This window comes from Symphodus melops, assembly GCF_947650265.1.
Source record: "Symphodus melops genome assembly, chromosome: 1".
In the NCBI taxonomy this organism is placed as follows: Eukaryota; Metazoa; Chordata; class Actinopteri; order Labriformes; family Labridae; genus Symphodus; species Symphodus melops.
The window spans coordinates 8800176-8824038 of record NC_136691.1 but is presented as its reverse complement, the minus strand read 5'-3'; the positions used below and the strand labels follow the sequence as shown (position 1 = coordinate 8824038).

The window sequence follows — 23863 nt, the reverse complement described above, 5'->3', positions numbered from 1 at the left end:
CCCTGAAAAGACTCGTTAACAAATTATGACAGCTGAGCAGAGGGGCTTATAGTCTGTTCACACCGCAAAGACAAACACGTGGGAGCCTGAGAAGCGCGCGCGGTGGGATCAGTGTATCTACTGTGTGTGCGTGTGCGTGTGTAAGAGTGGGTGGATTTACCACTCTTGAAAAAAAACCGGCCCTGAATCATGCAGAGGTGACAGACTCAGCTGGTTTTGTGGTATATTGCCTGCAAATAGATTACATACTTACTTTCTGCTTAATGAAGCTTAACACACTAAAACAGCCAAGAGTAGAAAAAGCAAGACATACATGTGTGTACCTGTACAGTTGATTTATCTGCACACACATAGCCTTTCCTGCAACAGTAGTGTGGACAGGGTGTGTGGCCTCTGCACAGAGTAACCACAGGACGATTGGTGGTCAGTTCCTTCCACAGAGGCTTCATCTGCAGTCACTCTGACAGTCACTGTGCTGTTTATCTGCTCTCTTCAGCAGTCACTTCGGCTTCCCCTGAAGTCCTTCTGCTTGCTGCACAGGTCAGGTTCAGGGGTCACGCTCTGGGGTCACACTTTCCACTCGTCATTAACCCCTTGGGGACCCTGCAGCACAGGAGCTGTCATCAGGAGCCTCACACTCACCTCGCAGGTCCTAATACACACCCAGACAGCAGACGCCCAAAGATGGGTGCTTCATTCAGAGAATCAGGTTGTGTGACCTTTTCTGAATTCAGACCAGGGATGTTATGTCTGTGATGAGGAGAGCAGATATGGGTCAGACTATGAGTGTCTCAGATCATATGATGAGAATATTGATGAGCATGTAACGTTTAAGTGAGAGTCTAGTGTCCAGGCAGCCACTAGAATATATGTTCAATGTTGCATATATATGTAATTGCTTTAATATGGCTATTGGATGTTTTCCATGTCATGTCAAGGGAAATGAGTGTGTAAAGTGCTCATAAAGTGAGGTTTACGTTGTATAGAGACCAATTCCCTCTGTTGGAGGTAGTTAAACCTGATCTTTAGGTTACTTTTCAGAGAACTGTTAAAGACTCCTGCAAAATCTCAAACAGATTAATTTACACAGAGGAAGAGGCTGGTGGCGCTGATGTCAGAACTGATTTACACACAACATTTAGTTCAGGGGCCATCACAAGGCATGTTTTCAAGTATAAGGACAATGTGTAGGAATTTGGTTTGGTGCGATTGGTTGACAAAATACTGTGAAATGACTGGATTTTGAGCAAATATGACTCAGCGAGCATTTTCAGTCCATTGTTTGCAAACTGTTTGCATGTGGAGTATTCAATTGTTGCCATGATATCTTTGGGCAGTGGCTAAATGGCTTCATTGTAGAGGGTCGTATACTATGCCAGCTGAGAATGTTCAGCATCTATAAAGCTAAGAAAACCTGAGACATTACTTGGGCTGGATGACATTCTGCAATAAGACAACAATGACACAGATAACTATATGTTGCAACCTGTTAAAAATAGCATCTGCGGTGCCAGCGGTGTACACTCTCTTGCTTGGTCACTCTCGCTTTTCTCCCCTCTTCTAAGCTTCAGCCATCATTGTCCTCTACCTCTTAGCCTGAGCCTTTGCATCAAATCGTGCAGAGACGGGCAAGGAGTGCTGTTCTGTGAACTAGCGTCGTAAAGCATTACCAGGACATTGCCAAAGTTACATACAGCAGTAATAATAATAATGCATTTTATTAGAGGGCGCTTTAAAAAAACAAAAAAAACAAGGACATCTTACACGCACTGTTTAAAAAACAATAAAACATAAACATAAAAAGTTAAAAGGAGATCATTGAAATCAGTAATCAAGTGATCGGTCACTCTGTGAACATGAGAGAGACACCACCCCCTGTTGAAAGATATTCTGCAATAAAATCAACATTAGAAACAACTTTTAAGTTGAAAAAGTTACATATTGTTCCTTTAAAGCTTCTGTAAGGAACTTTGGGTTCATCTCTGCAAACCCTGAGAACAAAGTTTGCCTTTGTTTTTTGTTTGTTTTACCTTTTTTAAGTCTTTGCTGATACATCTGTAGGTTGTGGTTTATAATTTTGCAATATTTTGACAGTCACATGTGTAACTGGTGGTCATTCTTGTCAGTAGAAAATGTAAACAAACCTGTAACTGCTGCATGCTATTAATCTCCTTGTCTGACACCTACCCGGTGTCAGTAGTCAAAGGTGTAAAAATAATTTATGTTGCCTATTTTCTCATCTGCTTTTTTTTCTAGCTCATAAAGTGACATCAGTATTAATTTCAGTCTTGATCCTAACCAACTAAAAACTCCTTACAGAAGCTTTAATTTGTGAATTTTTATCGTAATTCTTTTTTCTTTAAATTGTATTTTCTTGTAATTGCCAGTTTGTAAAATGTACTTTATTGTATTTGTTTAACGACAAAAATATCACATAGAACATACCACTCCATTTATGATATAACCTAGTTTGCAATGTGTATCTCTCCATGGGCCTTGTTTAGGTTTACACTTTTACAGTGTAAACTTATAAAGTGTTTTTACTGAGGCAAAGACAAAAATGAAAAAAAAGTTCTCTGACATAATTAAATAACATATTATACCCTATTAAGCTGCTCATATTAGAATAGATGTTTGTTGAAATGCACACAACGTACTATGTGTTATGTGGAGGCCTCACATATGCGTCTGTGTTTCTGTTGGATAAAAAATAAGTACATAAAAAGATGAGGAGCGATAAAAGCAGCTGGGAGACATGGGGTCTTTTAGAAACACCCAGACAATGATGAGGCCAAAGAGGCACTTTGTTTTTCACATATTCCCCTTATTTTCTCCATCATCTACCACCACCACCCTGCAGCTCTGTAGCTTTTCCCATCCTCAAATTCCCTCAAAGTTTCAGATGCTCACAACTCCCACAATGCCCAGATGCTGTCCTTTGGCCCTTTACCCCCCCTCAACCCCGAGCTATCATTCATAACCTTTCTGTGGAGTGAAAGAGGTAGGATAAGGGAGAGAAAGAGGAGGGTGGTGGTGGTGGGGGAGCCGAGAGCAACATGGCAGCTTATTTAGAAGACTTCCTTTATTGGAACATGTGCAAGCAGTTCACTCACAAAGGACTTAAATAGGATATTTTCTGTTCCCTATAGTTGCTTTCCCCTTTTAAGTGCCGAGGCAAAAAAAGTAAGTTTACAACTCCCTCCTCAATGGGGGCTCTTCACTCGCAGGTTGCGGGGACCTGAGTGACCTGGGAAAGTTAATTAGGAGGCGAACAAAGAGCGAGCCGGAGCAGAATGCCCAGCCTCTCCTCCAGCCAAAGATGTCATCCATTAATTAGGAAAATCTTTAAGGTGGCCTTATTGAATTTACAGAAAGCCCTGTGGTTGGCGGGCAACAGTTTTTTGATCAGGCCCTGACTCAAACAATGCCTTCCTCGGGGTTAAAGGAGAAGAAGAAGAAGAAGGGAGGAGATTGGTGGTAGAAGAAGAAGAGAGGGAAAGAGGAGGAGGGAGGAGGGGGAGAAAAGAAACGTATGGGTTTGCAGCGCAGTACAGTTTAATAGTGGGGGGCGAGGGGGTGGTCGTGCTTGTGACAGCTCAGATTCACATGGGTATGGGGGGCATAGTTTGGGGATGATGTCATGCAAAGGCAACCTGGGGGCTTGGGAAGTAAGAAGGAGGGAGGAGCAGGAGGCGAGAGAAGGGGGAGGGTGGGGAGGGTGCTGAGTTTGAGCCACAGGGGCCACTCAAAGTTAACATCACTGCCTGCACCTGGGCCAAATCCTTTTCTCCTGGCTCAGGAGAGGCTTTCCTGAACTCTGAGCCTCCTCCTCCTCCACTTCTCCTCCTCCATCTAACTTCCTCGTTTACAGATCTGGCTTGGCTTTCAAACTAACTCCTTGCTAACTGACTCACAAACTGCATTTTCTGTCCAGACTCTTCATCCCCAGTACAGCTTGGAGCCACTTTGCTTTTACTGTTTGTGAACAATATTTGATATCCAAATGATGATATGAGGAAAACAGAGTGACTTTCTCTAAGGTTTTTTAAAGATAGCTTATGATGTCATCAAATCACTTAGACTACATTTACTACTTTTTTTATATTCCATGATAAACATAACAAAGTTAATTGAAGCAAAAGATGCACGCAGCTTAAACATTACTTTATACAGGTGCCAGTGTTTTGCATAGGACAACTACAAATACATCTTGTTTTGCATTTGGATATTAGGACCCAAATGTTATAACAGTAATATTGCTAACTAAAATAATAGACCATATTTTACAATTTTCACAGCTTGGCTTCAACTCCCTTTGGAGCCATGTTTTTGTGTTGTTTATGTGGTTAATTCACATGTGACAAAATGTAATCTGAGAGCATGAAGGTGACAGGATGACACAGGTTAGTTCAGAGGTTGGTAATGCTTTTCATCAGGTTCAAGGCGACAATGTATCAACCAAAAAGAAAATCCACATGAAAGCAACATTTAACATTCATTGCAAAGACTTTTTGAGAATTGCATTCTAGAAAAGTAAAAAATGCTATCTGCCTTTGTGATGTGCTAGCAGTCGGTCTTAAAAAAGTACAGTGTAAGTGTGACGTAATAACAGAAACGTTAGAATATGTTACTGATTTTTCTCTGAAAGTCATCAATTGTTAAAAGGGCAGTTGGTTTACAGAGGAGAAAATTAACATCAACTAACTTGTTCAGATCGTCAAGCAGGGAATAATATTTGCTCAACTTTCAAAGCAAGATATATCTCGACTATATTTTATGGATTTATGTTTCTGACATTTTATGTTTTTCACATAGAAGTATACTTCACTGTCAAAAACATAAATCCAGCCGCCTTTGTTTGCACAGGTGGCTGTTTCTTTATCATCACTACCACCAACTGGGGGTCTCATTAACCCACTTTTATTTAGCCCTCCATCCCTGGGACCAGTGAGGAGCCGAGAAAAACACCAGTTAGCTGCTGACAGTCACATGCATGCTCATGCTATATGCAGGCATGCTGCCCTGGACATGCGTCTCCTGGGACATGAACCCCTCACCCCACCCCCTCCTGGGGGACTAATTTGAGGGGCGGGACCATGTGTTTTGTTGCTTGTCAGAAACAATCACTCCCGGCCCGTTACATTTACAGCACAACGGCCTCACATTGCTGTACAGAAAGGGAAAAGGAGAAGAGTATGTGTTTATTCATTAGACACATGCAAAATTGACAAAAATCCGCGAGAAGCGTCAAAAAACATTAACAGTCATCATGCAAATGTTGCACACAAATTTGTTTCAGTCTAAGCTTTCTTGTGTGTCGCCCTCTTACATGTAAATTAAAGTGAAAAACAACTTTATTTAGAGCGCCCTGTGCCGCCCCCCGCCCCTCTCTTGTCCTGCGTCCCGGCCCACCCGTCCTCTCCCTGTTCTGTTTGGGCACTGGAGGTTGTCAGTCGGGGTTTATGTCCAGTTCAGTGGAGCTGAAAGAAGTCAGTTTCATGTCTTGTTATGGAACAAGACGTCTGTGCCTCTCAGGAGTGATGAGAAGTGGTCTGGTGGAGCCGGAGCGAACCGGGCGAGCAGGGAGCGGGACCGTCCTCTGGAGGCGACCAGCAGTGAGGAAGTCAAAGCGGCTTTTGTGTGGCTGCTGTCGGCTGCGTGTTTGGTAATTATCCCCCCACCCTCCCTCCTCTATATGAGCGCAGACCAGGCTTTCGAGAGATCCCAACCTCGAACAGGCCCTCGGAAGAGTGCACAACACACCGTCAACAAAGATTAACTTCTCACAGTGCTGCGGAGATGCCTGATTGGGGGAGACACAGCAAATACAGGAGAGCCTCTCGTGTGTGACGCGTTTGTGATGAGCAGATCTGCACAGTCAGACTGTTCAAACTGTTGAAGGAATGAGATAGTGACACCTGTAGAGCCTCAGTGAATCTCTTCTTCTTTAGCTACTCTGCCTGCACGCACTTCAAACACCACAATGTTAATAATGTGCAAAGTTAGAGTGATGTATTTACTTTTCAGAATATACAAAGTCTCAGTGTAACATCACGTTTTTTTTCATTGTAATGAGGTCTAACAGAAGCAGTCGTGCCACTAAGGATAATGATTAAAAGGCAAGGAAAGAAAAAAAAAACAAAGGTTCCAAAGGCGAATGACTTAAATTACAGAGAAGCTTAGAGGGTTCTCTGATGGAGCTGCTGACAACTCAAGGACATTAGAAACTCAAGGAATCAAATAATTCCCCCCCCCCTGGTTTGTGACAAAAAAACAGGAACACACAAAAAATAAATAAATGAAGTTAAAGGCAACCTCACTTGTCCAGTAAATGCAGAGGAGACAAGAATCATTTTCAGTGAAATATACTATAAATTATGAGAAAATCCTTATTGAACAGAAATACTTTAATACAAATACTCCAAAACTAATTGCATCTTTAATATCTTATCTTTAATATTATGCATATACTTGTACTTTTATACTGCATGTAAGTCCGGTTCTCTTAAAATCCTTCTGTCAAATCTCAACTGGGTGTTAACCACTTGTTACTCACAGTTCAATAAAATACTCATTTACTTTTTCCACTTATTGTCCCTCTCCTCATATTTCTTCACCCTCACCTAGCTGTTTATTTCTTTTGACTATGTCCAGTTTATTGTCCTAGATGTAACTGTAAATCTGCCTTCTTATACACTATCCTTTTTTTAAACTAACATCTTTCTGCCAAGTGACAAGTCCTTAAAGCGGATTATGTCATTCTCACCTTCAGCCTCCACTTTTTGTCATCATCATGTCTTATCTCTCATTATTTCCATACAGCCCCTTAACCTCATCTTCAACTACCACAGCCATCACCATACATGTCATCTTCATCAGCACCTATACTTATGGTCATCTTCATCATTGTCATTTGAATCATAAAAACCAGACCTTCATCATCCTCTTCAGCATCATCTTACAAATCAAACTTACCATCATTTCCCACTTATCACCCTTGACATGATTATCATCAGAACCTTCACCTTCTTCTGCAGTCTCTAACCACCCTCTTTTTCATCCTCATCACCACCTCCATCATGCAGTCTCTCATGCACAGACAATAAACGTCCTAATCCTTTATCATTTTAAGAGAATAAATAACCTAATCCTTTTTCAGTTTAAAATGTTGTCAAGAATCTCAATCTCACGAAAGCATGAATTTTAGAAAGTCTTGCACTTAATTTGTAAGAAGCATCCGAATCCTTAAACTCGCTCATTTTTAGCCCAGCTCGGATCGGCCCCTTTCAAAGGCGCAGAATAGGCCTGCCTTGATCTGCGTCAATTGTCATCCTGGGGCTCAGGGGCACTTCGGCGGCCAGTAGCGGGCGAAGTCAGGGCTAATCCCCGGAGAAGGAGAGAATCACGGGAGAGGAGAAAAGCAACAATAACCAAGTCAAGCGTATAAAATGAAAGCGAAATCTCTATTATCAGTGCCCGCGATTCCCAGCACAGTGGTGAAAATCAGGGTTAGTTTGTGATTCGAGTCAGACGCGAAGGGAAGAATATGGGGGTCCCCCACGGGCTGGGAGACTCACACGACGAAAAGGGCAATATTCTTCAGAAAAGACGAAGAAGAAAGCCCCTCTCCCATCCCGACATAACCATTAAATGCAGTCTGACTTTATGTTGTATAGAGAGGGGTGAACAAGAAAGGAGGCACAGTTCTCCGATGAAAGAATGAGGTTTTTGGCGGATTAGGGACGGCCCGAAGGATGAAGAATAACTTCTGCATAACTTTACAGCTATTTTCTCTCCCCACGCCAAGAGCCAAGTTTAAGGCTGAACCGGTCTGAGTTAACCCTTTTGTGAGGGTCAGTCACAGACTTTGCAAAGGGAGAGCGACAGGACTCAGATGAAATAATCTTTAGGTGATATTGCAGTTAATAAAATAATACATTATTATGTAAAACCCAACTACCTGAGGGAAATACTGCTCTTAGTTGCATTTGACATGTTCATAGTGTGTATCTCAGAGATTATACACAGAGAAGACTATTAATAAGCCTATGTCTGTGTTTTTTTATCACACCGAAAATAGGGCATATAACATCATAGAAAAATGCCAACAGAAGAAAAGTTTGAAGAATGTTATTTTTTCTTTATATCTAATCACTTTAGATTTCTTGTTTGTCCCGAGAGAGTCGGAGCCCCGTTTGGACTAAACCCACTTACAAACAATTAAAAATGACAGTAATGGAGTAACTTACCTTTAGAATATTGAACTTAGGCCGATGCATTTTTTTTTAACTTCTGTAACATCTGCAAATCTATTCAAGCTTTAGTCTACGTTTCCACATACCATAATGAATAGCCTATAAGCTTCCACTGATCAGTTTCTTTGCTTAAATATGTTGTATAGGCTAAATCAAAAGGAGTTTTGCACTCACTACTGAAGGGCTCTCATCATCATCATCATCATCACCACTGTCATCTTATTTAAGGGCGTAATTAGTGATTCTGTCCTCTTGGCTTCTCTATCCAGGCTATCAAACGCTAGTGAAGGCATATTCTCCCGCGACAACAACGGTCTCCTTTAATAATGATATTCCGATTTTACTTTTACTGATTAGAAGCCAAAGAAAAGACATCCCAAACTTACAGAGCCACTTAGACTTACTTAATACTATAATAATGACAATAATAATAATATATACCATACGTGTTTGTTATGTGAATCATTTTAAAGTGAAGTTGTACAACCATGTGGACATGTAGCCTATAACTGCAGAAACAGATAAAAAAAAAAAAACAACGCAGGATCATGCGGGTTGTGGTAATCACGTCTTCTTTCTGAGAAACACTAGAGAATCATATTGGAATGGGGAACATCTGAACAATTAGGTGAACTCTTGGTCAGGAGAAGAAGAGTTAATGAGCCACCGCCGCCGTGTGCGGAGAGAGGACACATTAGAGGCCAGAATCCATATTTACCACTGAAGTAGCACGCGGGCATCAGAATAGGCCACTAATGCTGCGCGCGCTCTCTCCCCCCTTATTTTCATTAGGCTCTGATGACTGCGGAATTGATGCGGCCTGCGAGTTATCAAGAGCCACTAATTTCACATTAACGACCATTGACTGCGGTTGCTTGATTCGAGGGGGTTTTGGACAATTATCACAATCAGGATTGGAGCCCATATCGTTTACTTTGACTCCGTAATTATTCGCTCCCATACCGCGTGCACATATCTCAATTGTATGGTGTTAGAAACGCGTAAATAATGAGGAGACCAAGAGGATAGGCTATCCTCAAAAAACATGCCCGTACACACACACACACACACACACACACACACACACACACATACACACACACACACACACACACAATTACACAGGCATAGACAGACAGACAGACAGACAGACAGGCATATAAACAGATTGACAGATAGATAGATAGATAGATAGATAGATAGATACTTTATTGATCCCGAGGGAAATTCAAGGCATCCAGTAGCAGTATACAGACAGGCAGGACACAAGACATTAGTTACAATACACATATTAATCATTAGCCTATATAATGTGGGCTTTCAAATCAATGAATTACAGTATAAAGTATGAGTATAAATATGACCTTAAGTATAACAATATAAAATTGACCTGAAAATAGTTTCGCCACATACTTTAAATGGGACTCTCTTTATTGTTTGAAGCGTGATTAAGTCACACGGAGGAACCATGGACTGATGATGCTCTGTCACTGGAGTACGGAGTTCTCGCGATAACTCAGGCTACAGTCACATGATACTGTCTGGCGATAACCAGGAAATTATTAGTTGTTCGCACTGAAAGGAGAAGCGTTATTGTCGATTTCATCATGGCTTTTCATAAAATCTGTCTGTATTTAGTTGTATTCATGTTAGATACTCACGCGGTCGTGTACAGCGAAGGAGTAGACCTCAACATTTCAATTTCAGCGGACAAACTTGAAGAAAAGCCCGTGTTTAAGCCTGCTGTGGGCTCCCTGTTTTCGGTAAACATGCTTTCTTCTTTCCCCGAAAACCTGGAGATAAGTGACTACTGCAACGACCTGCTCCACATATTTGGACACCAGTACGTCGATTATGTGAACTGCCTTGTACCCGCTGCTCGACCTGTCAAAGTATGTCAGAACTGCTTCTCCAGCTATGGCAGACTCAGAGACACATATCTGAACATCTCCTCAGACCAGGTAACGTGCATGAAAACAAACCTGTGCTTCACCTTTAAAAATGTCTCCAGTTTGACCGAATGAATAAACACACCCGACTGCAGCCGTCTCATGATCACGAGTTTTTGGGATGTGACTACTTTTTTAAGGAAGCAAGAATTCCCATGACTGTGTTTTAGTAACACACGCAGTTTCTTTATCACTCTGTTAAAAATAAAGAAAAAAAAACAACGACAATAACACACAGACACTCTGCAACACATGTGTGCAGGAATAAACATGTTTGTTAAATGTGCCTGTGTCATCAGATGGGTCCTGGTAATGAGAGCTGCAGGGACAGTCTCCTGCGTAGTGATCGCCTGATGCTGGTCTACGTGCTTTACAGCAATTTGGATGACCTCTGGAAAAAATCAGACTGTGACCGTAAGTTTTTTTTCTTTCTTGCAACAGGAATGTTAAGCACTAATGGTTTCTGTAGTGCACTTATGTTTGAAATTCTTTGAATTAAATCTGTGTAAAGAAATGGGGATTGTGTGCCTTTGTGTGAACTTCTGACTTGTGTTCACAGTACATTGGTAGACTTACGCATTTGTCCGGAGAGGCCAGAGTTCAGGTTCAAATAGGAGCAGCATTCAGTTTGGTTCAGTGTTTTGCGAGCAGGGGCGTAAATTAGAGCGGGCAGTGGAAACACTAGATGTTGAGGTCAAAGGTCTGTTTCATTGGTTAAACTCTTTGTTTTGTAGGATACAAAACGTGTTGGGGAGGGGCTGCGGATTTTGTTCCATCATTGATTAGTTATAGATTAGTTCGTTAGTGTCTTAACGGTCAGGGAAAAAAAGTGGAAAATGTGAGTCTGATTTCCTAAAGTTATGTGTTTTTTTTTCTTCTGAATTAGTTTCTGCAACAAATTTAATCTGCTTAAATTTTCAATGACTCGAAATTTCAAAAATTCCCACTCGATCCATTTATAGGAGTTCACCAGTTGAACTTTAACAGATATTCTGTTATTTATGCAAGTTTGAAACAGAATCAGCTTTGTTTTAATAATGTTAATGTACGGCTAAAGTTGTTTGTTGCAAAAGCTAAATTAATTTAGATGGAAAACACATCTGACATGAATACAGACTTATTATAATGGTGGTTTGGGACCCACAATTGGGTTGTGGAGCTTTTTTCAAATGCTGTCAATAAATAAAACAGATTAATTGAAAAGTAAAGTAAATTTGGGTTGTGATTTTCCCTCACTGTCATGTAATGTCTTGTAGTTTTCACTTACCAGTGTAAAATTCAGGAACGCTACGAGGAGTATACTTGAATAATGTCCGATCGTCTCTCAAATTGCAGACTCATCGCTTCAGTTCCAGTGTTACAGCGCATTCCCGCCTCATGACGCAGGTTGACGCAAACCTTGCTTAATCTGAAAAAGTGCATTGATTAAATTAAGTATTCCAGTTTAAAGTCTTGCTGCATTTTTTTAAGTTGTTCCAATGGAATAAAAGGTTAATCCATAAACATAAATTAGAAAATTTAGATTAAACGATTAAACCAATAATTGTCAATTATTGGAATGAGAAAAAATACAATAAATGAACAACAGCTTGGTTTGACTTTTTTCAGTTACTTTAACACAGTCAAAAAAGTAATATCTCTTATTTCAAATTGAGTCAAACATTTATTTATTAATTTATTACTTTGTAGTTAATGATCTTTTAGGTCATAATTGATTATATCGGGACAAACCGGGGCACCCGGAGAAAACCCAGAAAATGAGAAATGGTGAGTAGTCGGGTGGGTGGGACAGGAAAAGGAAATAAAGTTCTAGCCTCTTTCCTTGAACTATTTTCAAATAGGGGGAAGGCGGAAGTCTGGGTGCCATGCAGAGGCCAATAGTCCATCCTCAAACTGTTGTCTTTGATTCAGTACATGTGGCCTTGGCAGCATGTTGCCAATTTTGTCACTTTGGTTTCCAAGCTGAATCCTCTGTTCTGTGACATTAAGGAATGTTCTTTCTGAACCACGTGCATTATGCCTGGCTGTTTGGTATTTTAGTCTTTTAATCTCCTCTTTACCTCTCCTTTCCAGCTCTTTGTAATAATATTCATCGTGTCCTATAGCGTTGTACTGGTTGTTTTGTTGGAACTCATAAGCTTTCGCACGTCTCTGCTTACCTAAGTCAATAAGATAACGAGCCTCTTTCATGATCTTTTCACGATTTGCAACGGCCGATTGATTACGTGTCTCTCTCTGATGTTCTAAGTCCTTTAAGTTTTGTCCGTTCGTCTTAAAGTACTTCTGAATAGCCTCCTGGACTATTACTTCGTCCATCTCTTCTCTGGCTATCTCGCTCCTTGGCTTCCTTTTTCTCGACAATAAGGTCCATATTAGCTTCCTGATAAAATCGTGCTATCTCTATTTGCTGGTTCCGATCCTCGATTTTCTTCTGTCTCACCATCTCTCTATCTTTTTGTTCCATTCTCAGTCTCTCTCGTCTTTCCTGGTCTTTGACTTTTTCCTTCTCTTTATGTTTTTGCAACATTAGTTCGTAATTATCAATATTGAAACCCTGTTCTATTTGTTTTCGGCGCTCTTTAGTGTGCACGTACTCCAGGGCTTTTCGTTCCACCATCTGTAGTCTGGCTCTCTCCTTGGTCCATATCGTCTCCTCAGGTGCCTCTTGACACTGAGCAGCAAGAAATGTCGAGTGGAGCTTCTTGACCTCATCGTTAGCCATCATAGGTAGAATGACTGCCCGCTCCCTCACCGTCCTGTTGCGTTGCCGGGTCTGAAGCTCCGTCTCAGAAGGTGGCATGTTCTGCCTGCGGACATTGTCTTTCTCAATCATTTTATGCCTCATGGCTTCTCCTACCTTGTATTCATCCTCCCTCTCCCTCTGATAGGCATTCTTCTCAGCCTCTACCTTAAACTGAGACCTTGAGACAATCGACTGCCACTGAGATGATGACAAGACAATCTCTTCAGGACAATTTGGCTTTACCCGTTCGTCAAGTGCATAGGGAGGAGATACTGTGTGGTAGTGGAACGCACCAGTGTTGTTCTTTGGGGCTTCACCCCTAAATCCACGTCTTATGATTAGAGGTTATTTAAAAAAAAAAAAACAAAACACTTTAATTATGGCCTCTGGTAGTCACTTTCACTCAAACCATCATCAGGAGCACATAGCCCGTTGGTATGCAACTGCTACTATTCACACTGCCTAACAACCCTGTTAAAGTCTGTCTGTCTGTCTGTCTGTCTGTCTATTCTATCTAATCTATCTATTGTTATCTAATGTTATCTTATCTATCAGATACTATCGAGTAGCTTGTTAGCCTGTAGCTCGCAAGACGCGATCGCTCGGCAACGCAGAAGCTGTGTAGCATTAGGCTATCATTATTAGCCACTTACGGGAGTCTGATTGTTTAGAGCAATCTGCTGGTTTCTGGTGAAGGTGGTGGTTTGGTTTGGTTTGGTGTAGTGCCGCGTCATTATGTTGCGTTTGTGCGTGTAAATCACTTGGAAGAAGCATGGGTGGCATGGGTTCTATGACAACGTCCATAACAACGGCGTCCATAGCAACCAGTGATGGTAGAGTCGCTGTGCACATGCTCCTCCGGGGCTATTCTGGGTAATGTAGTTTATATTGTTTAAGCCAGATTTACTACATTTTTTTGTCTTTGCAGGCTTCTTTGATTTCTTTATTATATAATTTGAATAATATTTTTGAATAATATTTGATGTTATTTTTTTGTTTATTTCAGGTTTATGACCTGTGGTCAAAATAAAAAATTAAGGATAAACTCGAGTTATGACATTGTGCTCTTCCTGATGAGCCTTTTCGGAGGGCTAAAAATGAAGAAGTCCAAACAGGGTTAGCAATGAAGCTCAGTTAGCCCTGCATCTTGTGGTGACTCCAGGCATCCCAGGGCTGACCCCAAAGAACTTTGCTCAGTTCTCTCAGATTTTCCTTTAGTAACTCATCTATTTTCATTTTATTCAGCAAAGAGATGTTCATAATTTGGGGTGTGCCTGAGTTGACTTACCACCAGTGTTGTTATGTATGGTTTTGGCTATTTGCAACATTTTTTTTACTCGTGCCAATTGCTTTTGCATGCAGTGCTTTTGAGTTTATACTGTAAATAAGCTATTGCTTATGATTAACTTCATTAACCTTTTTTAATCAACCTACTTATTCTTTAAGAGTGAGTGCAGCACTGTTTGTCATAAGCTCAGGCTTAAAAAAAAACTTACAAAATTTGATAAAAAAGGAAAGAGCTGAAAAACCAGAGCACTTCTCATGTTTTGGACGAGGCTTATATGTTGGGGGAAATATTTTGAGTCATGAGTAGTTTCCTATTCATTTTACTGCCATGTAGTTCTTGCTAACTCCTTGCTTCCTCTCTGAGGTCATAATGTGAAGCTGAGCAACTTAAGGATAAATAGTGTCATATCTAATTCAGTGCTTGATCCCCCAAAATAAGGTGGAGGTGGTTGAAACATACAATATAGTGCACAGCCAATTACAGTACACGCAACACACTACAGGAACCACTGATCCAATAGATGGATATGTGGTCCAATTTTTTTAATTTTTTTGGTGTTTAGTGGTTGGCAAATATTTTACCTTCTTTTTTACTTTGCCTATATGTAAAAAAAAAAGAAGCAATAATACACTGTGAAAGTTTGTCCTCAAACTTGTCTCCAATCTTTACCCATTACATATTTTATTTTGTATTTATCCACTATGTACGCAGCACGCTGCATCATATCTGCATTGGCCTCATTAAGCCGTCATTAAAGTAGTTTCTCCATCAACCAATTAGAAACATGTGAACTCATCAGCTTAACAGATAGTTTAATGAAACACTAAACATAAAATATCCCCCTGTGTAACACAACATGTGTGGCTTCTTTACTGGCAACAATTTAAACGTATCAACACTTGCAATTTCAGCTTCGACTGAAGCTCCAAACCTTTCCTGATGCTTGTCAAAACATGTATTGATTTACCGTTTAGCATAAGACGCCTGAAACTCATTTGATGTGATTCAGCGTTTACTGGAAAACCTGCTGATGCAGATTACTCACTGAGGCAGAAAGTTTAGGGTTCCATTCATTCAGTAAAGGTAAGATAATTTTTGATCCAGTGCCAAGAATAACTGTAGATGTAGAATGTGAAACATCTGGTGGAGTTACAAGGCATCAAAACAATAAAGAATGAACAAAGCCCTGAATTGAGCTTATTATTAATGACATGAAAATGTAACCGTCTCATCAATGGATTTACTCATTTATTGTTCCTTTGGACCATTTCAAAGATCCTACGTTCTATTTGTGATGCTGTTTCATAATTCATTTTGATAACCACTCAAAGAAGATTGACAAAATCGCAAATAGTTGCTCAAGAACTTTTAGTCTTGTGAGCCTTTTTGAAATTTGATTACTATCACTTACGCTCCACTTCCCCCTCACTGAGCTTTTTTGGAGAGTCCAGTCAAGGCTTGCATGCTATACCCCTGATATACTTTTTGGTGAAATGGAGTTTAGTGAGTGTCAAGTGTGCAAGATATGTGTAAGTGGGTCTACAGTATTTATCACATAAAGATGTCACTTACAGTATGTACCCTGATGTCTGCGTGTGTGGAGGCGATGCTGGTCATGCTCGTGTGTCATTTCCTGCAGGAACTGGAAGTGAGCTGCATGCAACAGCTGGGTGGGAAGAATGTCTTCACCTGGCCTCAACCACCTGACCTCCTTTTCTATTACAAGTCTGATGTGCTGAACATTGTCTCTGAGCCAGAACCTTTGAACTCGCGTCATTCAAAACTCACAGCAAAGGACTGGAAACACTTCCAAGCACACACTGCCTGAACTTTAAGATTCAGAAGTTCTGTCACATTGGCACACTCCTCTCTGAAACAGCGTACATGGCACTAAACACAAGGTCCAACCCTTCTCTCTCTGCTTTCAATCCCCCTTCTGTTTTTACCTTCATTCACACTCTCTCGCTCTCTCTCACTCACACACACAGTTTTTGATTGTTAGATATGTTAATCACAATAGAAGTAATGAGTTCAACCATATTATTCTTGTCAGATTGTTTTCTATAATGAAATAAAATAAGTTCTTGTTCTCTCACTCTAACACACACGCACACACACACACACACACACACACTCATGCACTCTCTCTCTCTCTCTCTCTCTCTCTCTCTCACACACACACACACACACACACACACACACACACACACACACACACACACACGCACGTTTTTGTCTCTTTTAAACTAAAGAGCTTCCCTGGTTCTTGTCAAATGTTTTTCTACACTGGAAAAAAAAAAAGTTAATTTAACCTTGAATTCATTTGACTGTCATTACAGTATATGTCCCACTCAATGTATTTAAAATAGCCTGAAATTTAAATTTGGATGTAATCCTTATAAAATCTATTTTCATGTGATATTTTAAAAGCAGTTCATTATTTTTATGGCTGCATTTATATGCATTCTAGGTGGATTAAATATTTAAAATGTATCATTCTTTTTGGGTTACACCATTTGACATTTTCAGGCACATTCCGTGTGATTTTTGTAAAAAAAATGCTACAAATGTCATTTCAAATGGCATGAAACCAAAATGAACACAAAATGTACATTTTGACAGACCTGATGAATGCTTTTAAAACACAATTTTAAAAAGTTTTTGAATTTCTCATCTTGCCAACCCTTATTTGTCACTGACCCATACAGTAATCCGATGTTGCCAGTAATACATCAAATTCTATAATCCTCATGTACTGTTGGTGGTAGGGGTGGCTGTCGGTCACTGGGTAATATAGTCATCTTTCAATCGGAAGGTCGAGGGTGCGATCCCCAGCTCTTGCGAGCTCCCATCAATCAATACACTAAATCTTCTTCTTCTATTGTCGCAGCTCCAGTGTGTGTCTTTCTCCACGTTTTCTTAAACAAGGTTCAAATATTTAATGTAAATGATGTTACGAGGTCAAAGCACCAGAAGCAGTTGCCATGTGTCTGAATTCCTTTTGTTTAATAAATGGACCAGAACTGATGGTTATTTTGCCCCCCCCCCCCTTCTTTTTTTTTTTTTGACAGATTGTATCACTAAAGGATATGAGAGTCTGACCAATGACACTCTGTACTTCATGGACTTCCTTAACCACACTCTCTCCTGCTTTGAGAAGTATTCCCCGGTATGCCTTGAATTAATAAGGATGCCTGTATAGCGTTGGTTTACGTCGAGAAGCTAACATGAATGTCTTTTCTTTTTTCTCCTCACAGGGGAACCATACAGAGCTCTGCAAAAGCTGTAAGAACACATACAGTCAGCTGAACGACCTGTACAGCGGCATGGAAAAGAATCAGACCATGTGTATCGACATAGAGGACGCGGTATGTTTGACAAGAGCAGAGGTTCATGTTGCTCCTGCTGCAGCAAAGACCATTAGAAAGATCTTTACCTAATTAAAATGAGCTCGGAACGTCATTAATTGTTAGTCTTGACAGCTTACTCTTTATCTTTAATTCAGCACAATATCAAAGCTTATTAGTGGTTCCAGGAGTTATCAAGCACATCTCTCTGGTTTCAGATGAACGTGACACGCAGACTGTGGAGCAAGAACTTCAATTGTTCGTTCCCCCGTAAGGAGACGGTGCCTGTCATCGCCGTGTCCAGCTTCATGCTCTTTCTGCCCATCATCTTCTACTTGAGCAGCTTCCTTCACTCGGAACAAAAGAAGCGCAAGCTCATACACCGTGAGTAACCAGCTTAATTCGGCCATTGTCACACAGAGATTTTTTGACAGAGTTTTGGAGTCTTTGTGGAGGGGGACGGGGGGTTGACTGACTGTGATATTAGGGATGTAGGAGAGGGTGTTTAAGGCAACTCTTAAGCCTAGTGGGGGATGAAAAACCTGTGGATCTTAGAGAGGGTTGGATTATTTTTGAATCTGTGTGTTGGAGTATGACGACGAGCTTTGTAAGTATCGAGCAAAGTGTGGATGTGGTTTTGGGTAGGGATGGGGCAGATGGCTTCGGATGGTCAAGGACAAAGTAGGCATGTGTAAGAAGCATTCACACCAAGGACTACTCCTTACAGATTTGTGGTACCAGATTCTAGTTCAACATGCAAGAGATTTATAAGGAAACACTTATTGAAGGGGTACCAGATAGTCTGGTGGTTATGTACAGAGACTATAGTTTTTGTTGCAGGGGCCACAGGTTTGAATCAGAGCTCAGCTCCTGCTCTCTCCCCTTTTAACATTTCCTGTCTGTCCAATCCAATAAAGGTAAAAATGCACCAAAAAAAAAAATTTAAAAAAAAGTTTTAATTTTGATGTGTGATCGATTAATAAACGTTAATATGACTTTGCAGTTTTAACACTTTATGAGCGGAATGAAAACATTTTCCCCCAAACTTTAAAAAAAAGAAGAAAACAAATATTTACCAAGGATTTTGGCAGGTTGATCTGCAGAGCTTGTTTCAGAAAGCTACATTTTTACTACTAAATATGCTACATTCATTTACTTACTTTAATAGGTAGCTGACTGACACGTGTTTTTAATATCACCCAGCTCAGTTCACTGTACATTGTTGCTTTTTGAAACAATAAAACCATTACATGGACAGTTTACTTGGAAATTCTGTTTGGAGTGAAACAATTCCAGGAGCATTAAATCCCTGACCGAAAGCAGAACTGAGTTGCTGCTGCTACCTGATGTCGAAGAACTCAGGATTTCTGATATTCTGTGCGTCAGGATCAGGAAAGCATTCTGTGAAGGAAATCACTCAGAATTCACAACTTTTCTCAGTGCTTTGGATTTGCAAGAAGTTACTGTTGAATAAACTTGTGTGACATGTAGAGTAATGTAAATTCTGTCTTTGCAGCCAAACGGGCAAAGTCATACCCAATTATGAACATTCAGGACAAACAGAACTGAAGAAGAGACGGGTGATGACTGAAAAATGGAGGTCGGCCATCTTCATTTAAAAGCGTCAACCCAGGAGAGGAAGTGACTCTTCACCATCTTGTGCCTGAGGTTTTAATGACTTCATTGAATATTTAGGACTTAACAATGGCATTTTGCCGATAAGTATTCAGAGGATTTTGAGGATCTAGATAAAAGAAAATGAAAGTAAAGGACTCCTGGCTTTACAACTTTTGATTTCAGATCCTTCAAACCACCTTCTATTAATTCAAAAGAATTATGCTGGAAATCACAGATTTTCAGAGAATTTCTGCACTAATTGACATAGGAAAGTAATTAATTGTTCACCGTCAATGTTTGAATCCTCTTCTTACTTGAAAGTTTATTATGAAGTTTATTTAATGACATTTGGATCTCCATACAGAGGGACCAGACGTGTATATAGATTTTTTTTTAAGTGTGAACCAGATGTTTGCTCACGTAGCTACATGGTACACTCCTAAATCCTCACACAGACCCCAACCTCTCCTGCCTTTCGACTCAGTAGCAATCTGCATCCTGCAGTCTCAGACACACGAAATGAGTGAGTGGCTTGAATATTGTGTTTGTGCATTTCTGTGTGTGCGTTTGTGTGTGTGCATGCGCTCTCTATATGGATTGAGTAATGCTTTTTTTCTGTCTCTAATGTACCAATGTCCCGAAAAGAGCTGCAAAAAACAAGCACTTGATGTCCATTAGTGGTGACATGTATCTGCTGTAAGAAAGGGGGGGGGATAGCACATTTGGGGTGGGGGGGATATAAAGACATAACCAAATACTGTAAGAGCACTCTAAATCACCACACTGAGATGTTACCTGTTTTTATGCTGTTGCATTAAGCTTCTAATATGCTTTGTTGTCATTTTCCACTGCTGTTTAACTTAATTTGTAAAGGGTTTATGACTTCTCATGATGTTGAAGTTTCCTCTTTTATGAGTAATGAAGTGATGAATAACCATTTACTAAAGCATTTGCTGTAAAGCCATTTCAAGATTATTCTTAATTCATAAATAAACATGACTGTCAGAATCACCCTGCAGCTGTGTGTGCTTTTATTTTACTAATTTGGTGTTATTTCATATTGACTCTACTTCTATTGCCTCTAGTATTTACATCGGCTATATACTGTATATATATACCTCAATATCAATTATTTCACATTGCAGTCCAATGTATTTAAGTGAGGTTGCTTTGCCTAAAGAGCATTTAGATAAACAGTCCTCATCAACCATGCACAACAACATTTTTTTCTCCAAAATAAGTAAAGTAAAAATTGGAGAAAAATTATAAAAGCATCATGTCGGGGGCCTGAACAAGACAATGACGGCAAATAAAGTGAGTGTTTCAGATGCTGTGATCACAGCCTATCAACCAGCCAAGTCCTCTGTAAGACAAGGAATGTCTTCTATCTTTTCTTTTTTCTCCACACTGAAGTTAAAAGTTGTATTTTCACAGTGTTTTAAAGAATCTGGAATGATCAGCACCGAATTCAACATGTACTTGTCTGTTATATTAGCATATCTTTAAAGTGGGCTTCCATATATCTTGCCACCTTGTCTAACAACTTTGCGTTTACATTTACAATTGCCAGATATAATTTGGGTGGGTCTTGTTATTAAAAAATACTGTTTAATATGAGGTTATTGTAAGGATGAAAACAGTGAGAGATTAGAAAAGAAAGCATGTTTTGCCATTGCACATTATGCAGTGAAATATGTTGTGCCTTTTTTTAAGTAAAATAAAATTCAGAATGCAAATATATGTAGCCACTGTCTTAAAAATAATTTAAAAAAATAGCTCTTTAGTCATATTAGACTTTCATTTAGACAGTTGTTAAAACCAAAACACGTAGGCTAAGGGACAAGCTGCACGAAAAGCTGCTCTGCTTTTGACGCTTTAGTATGGGGTTATCATATTGTACTTATAAAGCCCTTTCTACTGTGAACGCAAAACTTTTACTTTGAGTATTTTGTATTGGTGCAACAAGGAATCTCTCTAAATAGACAGGTGTTGTCTTCAACAGCAGCATAGTGACTGCAGTTGTGCTAAATGAGTCCATGTTTTAAGTCTATTCTTCACACAGGAGGGGCCCTTGTTCCCAGGTTACGTGGTTTTGTGTTGATCTCGCAACTAGGTTTTTCCCTCCGTCATTAGCAGCTAATCTAAATGTGGGATAAAGATACTTGGCCGAATAATCGCAGCAACACATCCGTTAAACTCCTTTGGCTTTTTGGTCTTGTGGAGCGCAGCCACTGCTGGCCATCAGCGGCTCAAAGAGCATTACGGAAATGCCGAGTCATATGATCCGGTTGCGGCCAGCAGCAGAGCCGCTAAAAACACTGCCCTTTGTCATCCGCGCTCGCGCACACTGAAGGTTGTTGAGCGGCTCGTGCGCTCAGGAATGACAGCTTTGATTCCCGTTAAGCCTCGTTGCTTTCCTGAGGCACACCAGGTCCTTAAGCGGGGCTGAAAGTCAGAGGAAAAACCTCCAGGCGAAGTGGACCTGAGGCCGACACGTGAATGAGAGAACCGATGGAAAAGCTGCAGGTCCTCCTGATCCTCTGACTTAAAGGCAGGGAGTTAGATTTGTTTTATACCTGTACTTGCAATGCCTAAATCTGGCAACAAATGCATATTGCACTCAGAATTCCACTAGACTGACAGACCACTGCCTTCAAGTTTTTAATTGTCTCTATTTAGAGTTTGTTTCATTACTTTGTTATTTTTATATGATTATTTTAATTTAACTTTAATTTTAACATGTTGCAGAATTTTAATATTTGAAATGACACTCTTTCTGCATGTTACTCTACTTAAGCTTTGCAGAACATATAGTGAATGCAAATGATGACTAAATTGAGAAAAACATCTTTTTGTAAATGGCTTGGTTCAGAAATGCTGAGGAGAGCTTTTTATCTTAATGCACTTCTCAGTCTCACACCTAGTTATCAGTGCATTAGCTACAATGCAACATGCAGAAGTGTGGAGTAGAAACTTGAAACAGAGTAGGATAATATACATGTGGACATTCACTAAATCAGATTGAAAAACTGGTCACAGCAGAGCTTTTTTGTGTGGATCTTCATGCATTTAAATTGTAAATACAGATACAGATAGAGAAAGTGGAGTTTGTTGCTTAATCATTAACTTGTACGTTTTTTAGAATTTCAGGAACAGAAATGTAGCCGTTGTAAGTGTATGTGCAATAACTTTTAAAACAGCTCTCCGCATATAAATCAATGCTTTGTCTTGAATTGTCACATGACATCTACACATTTTGCACTAAAAGGTGATAAAGTTTAGAAGCTGGAGTTTGTGTCAATGTGAGTCCTGTACTTAAGTTGTTGGTGCTTTATTTGGCGTAAAGACAGTGTGTACGTTTCCTTGTGCTCAGTCCCCAAATGTTCTTCGTTAGAGACAGAGGCTGCTTTAAAGAAATAAATGTCTGTTTTTTTGTGTCTATTTTTCACTCTGTAGGCGATCGTATTACAGGTTAGACACTGTAGTAGCCACAAAGCTAAATGAAATGTTTTGTGGAGGCTGCAATATTTCTGTTTGTACCATCTCAATGACCTGAGTACAGTGCAGCAAAAACCAAACAAAAACAGCCCTAATCACGGCCTAATGCCATGTATAATTATTGTACACCTAATCCACTCACAAAGAGCTTTGACAGTATAAAATGACTTGGGGCATAATTCTGCTGTGAGTGTGTCAGTTTAGGTGGAAGAAATTAATATGATTTTGTAAAGCGAGTCCTTTCCTGAGCTGCAATGCTGCCTGCTCCACTTGGTTGATGGATTAACAGAGAAAAAATGTGCTGAGGCTTGTGTTAAAAACAATGAAAATCTCAGATATTGTGAGCAGACTTTGCACCAAAAACAGAAATGACAAAACACATAATGACATTAGCCTTCAACCCCATTTAGCCTGCCCTGAGTACAGGAATTATCCAGCCTCTGTTTTTATTATTTATTTATTTTATTTTTTTTAAATACAGGTTTACTTTAACATACTTTAACACTACTTACTTTAACAGGTTTTTTTTGGAAAGCTGTTTTATGTATGATTTTAGAAAGGTTCTAGTATTTATATTACATTGAAATAGTGTCAATTTCAAAAGTTGTACATCATACTATTATTTAGTGTCAATGTTGTTTAATAGATTTTTTTCTGCATTCACAGAAATACTTTGAGGCTATATAACTATGACTTTAGTTTACTCACACTGATACAAATATTAGAGTTCAGTTAAAATGGACCACAGCACAACTTCCATTTGCACGCTCTAGCAGAGTAGCGTTTGTCATAGCTTAATTGTAAAACCGAATACTTAAGTGCAATAAACCATTTACATAAAAAGCATCAGCAAATCTCAGGGACTTTACCAACTAGCATTTACTCTAAGAAAAAATGAATAACAAAATGTTGTTCAAACCCCATATGACCGATGACATATCGACCCTCTGCAGATTTCTTTGACCAAAATCATCAGAAGTCTCTGCAAACTCATGGACATCAAACTACTGTCATTTATATCAAATCCTGTGTCCTTTCCCATGAGCTCTAAGCAGTCATAATGTGTGAACGGGTTAGTTGACTTTTTTAATGTTTTATTTATGTATTTATTTTTAAATCTGAGGTCGGTCACAGAGTTAGAATGTTGGACCATGCCGACTAATGTT

At 39.8% G+C, this 23863-nt stretch overlaps 1 protein-coding gene across 1 annotated transcript; it reads left to right on the top strand.

The window, feature by feature from the left end:
• Positions 1–9721: 9721 nt before the first annotated feature.
• On the top strand, positions 9722–20210 carry ostm1 (osteoclastogenesis associated transmembrane protein 1). The gene is made up of 6 exons (XM_079350450.1): positions 9722–10216; positions 10504–10618; positions 17307–17404; positions 17493–17603; positions 17801–17966; positions 19099–20210. The coding sequence occupies exons 1-6, from the start codon at positions 9863–9865 to the stop codon at positions 19149–19151; spliced, it is 897 nt and encodes a 298-aa protein (XP_079206576.1). The 5' UTR covers positions 9722–9862; the 3' UTR covers positions 19152–20210.
• The last annotated feature ends 3653 nt before the right edge of the window (positions 20211–23863 follow it).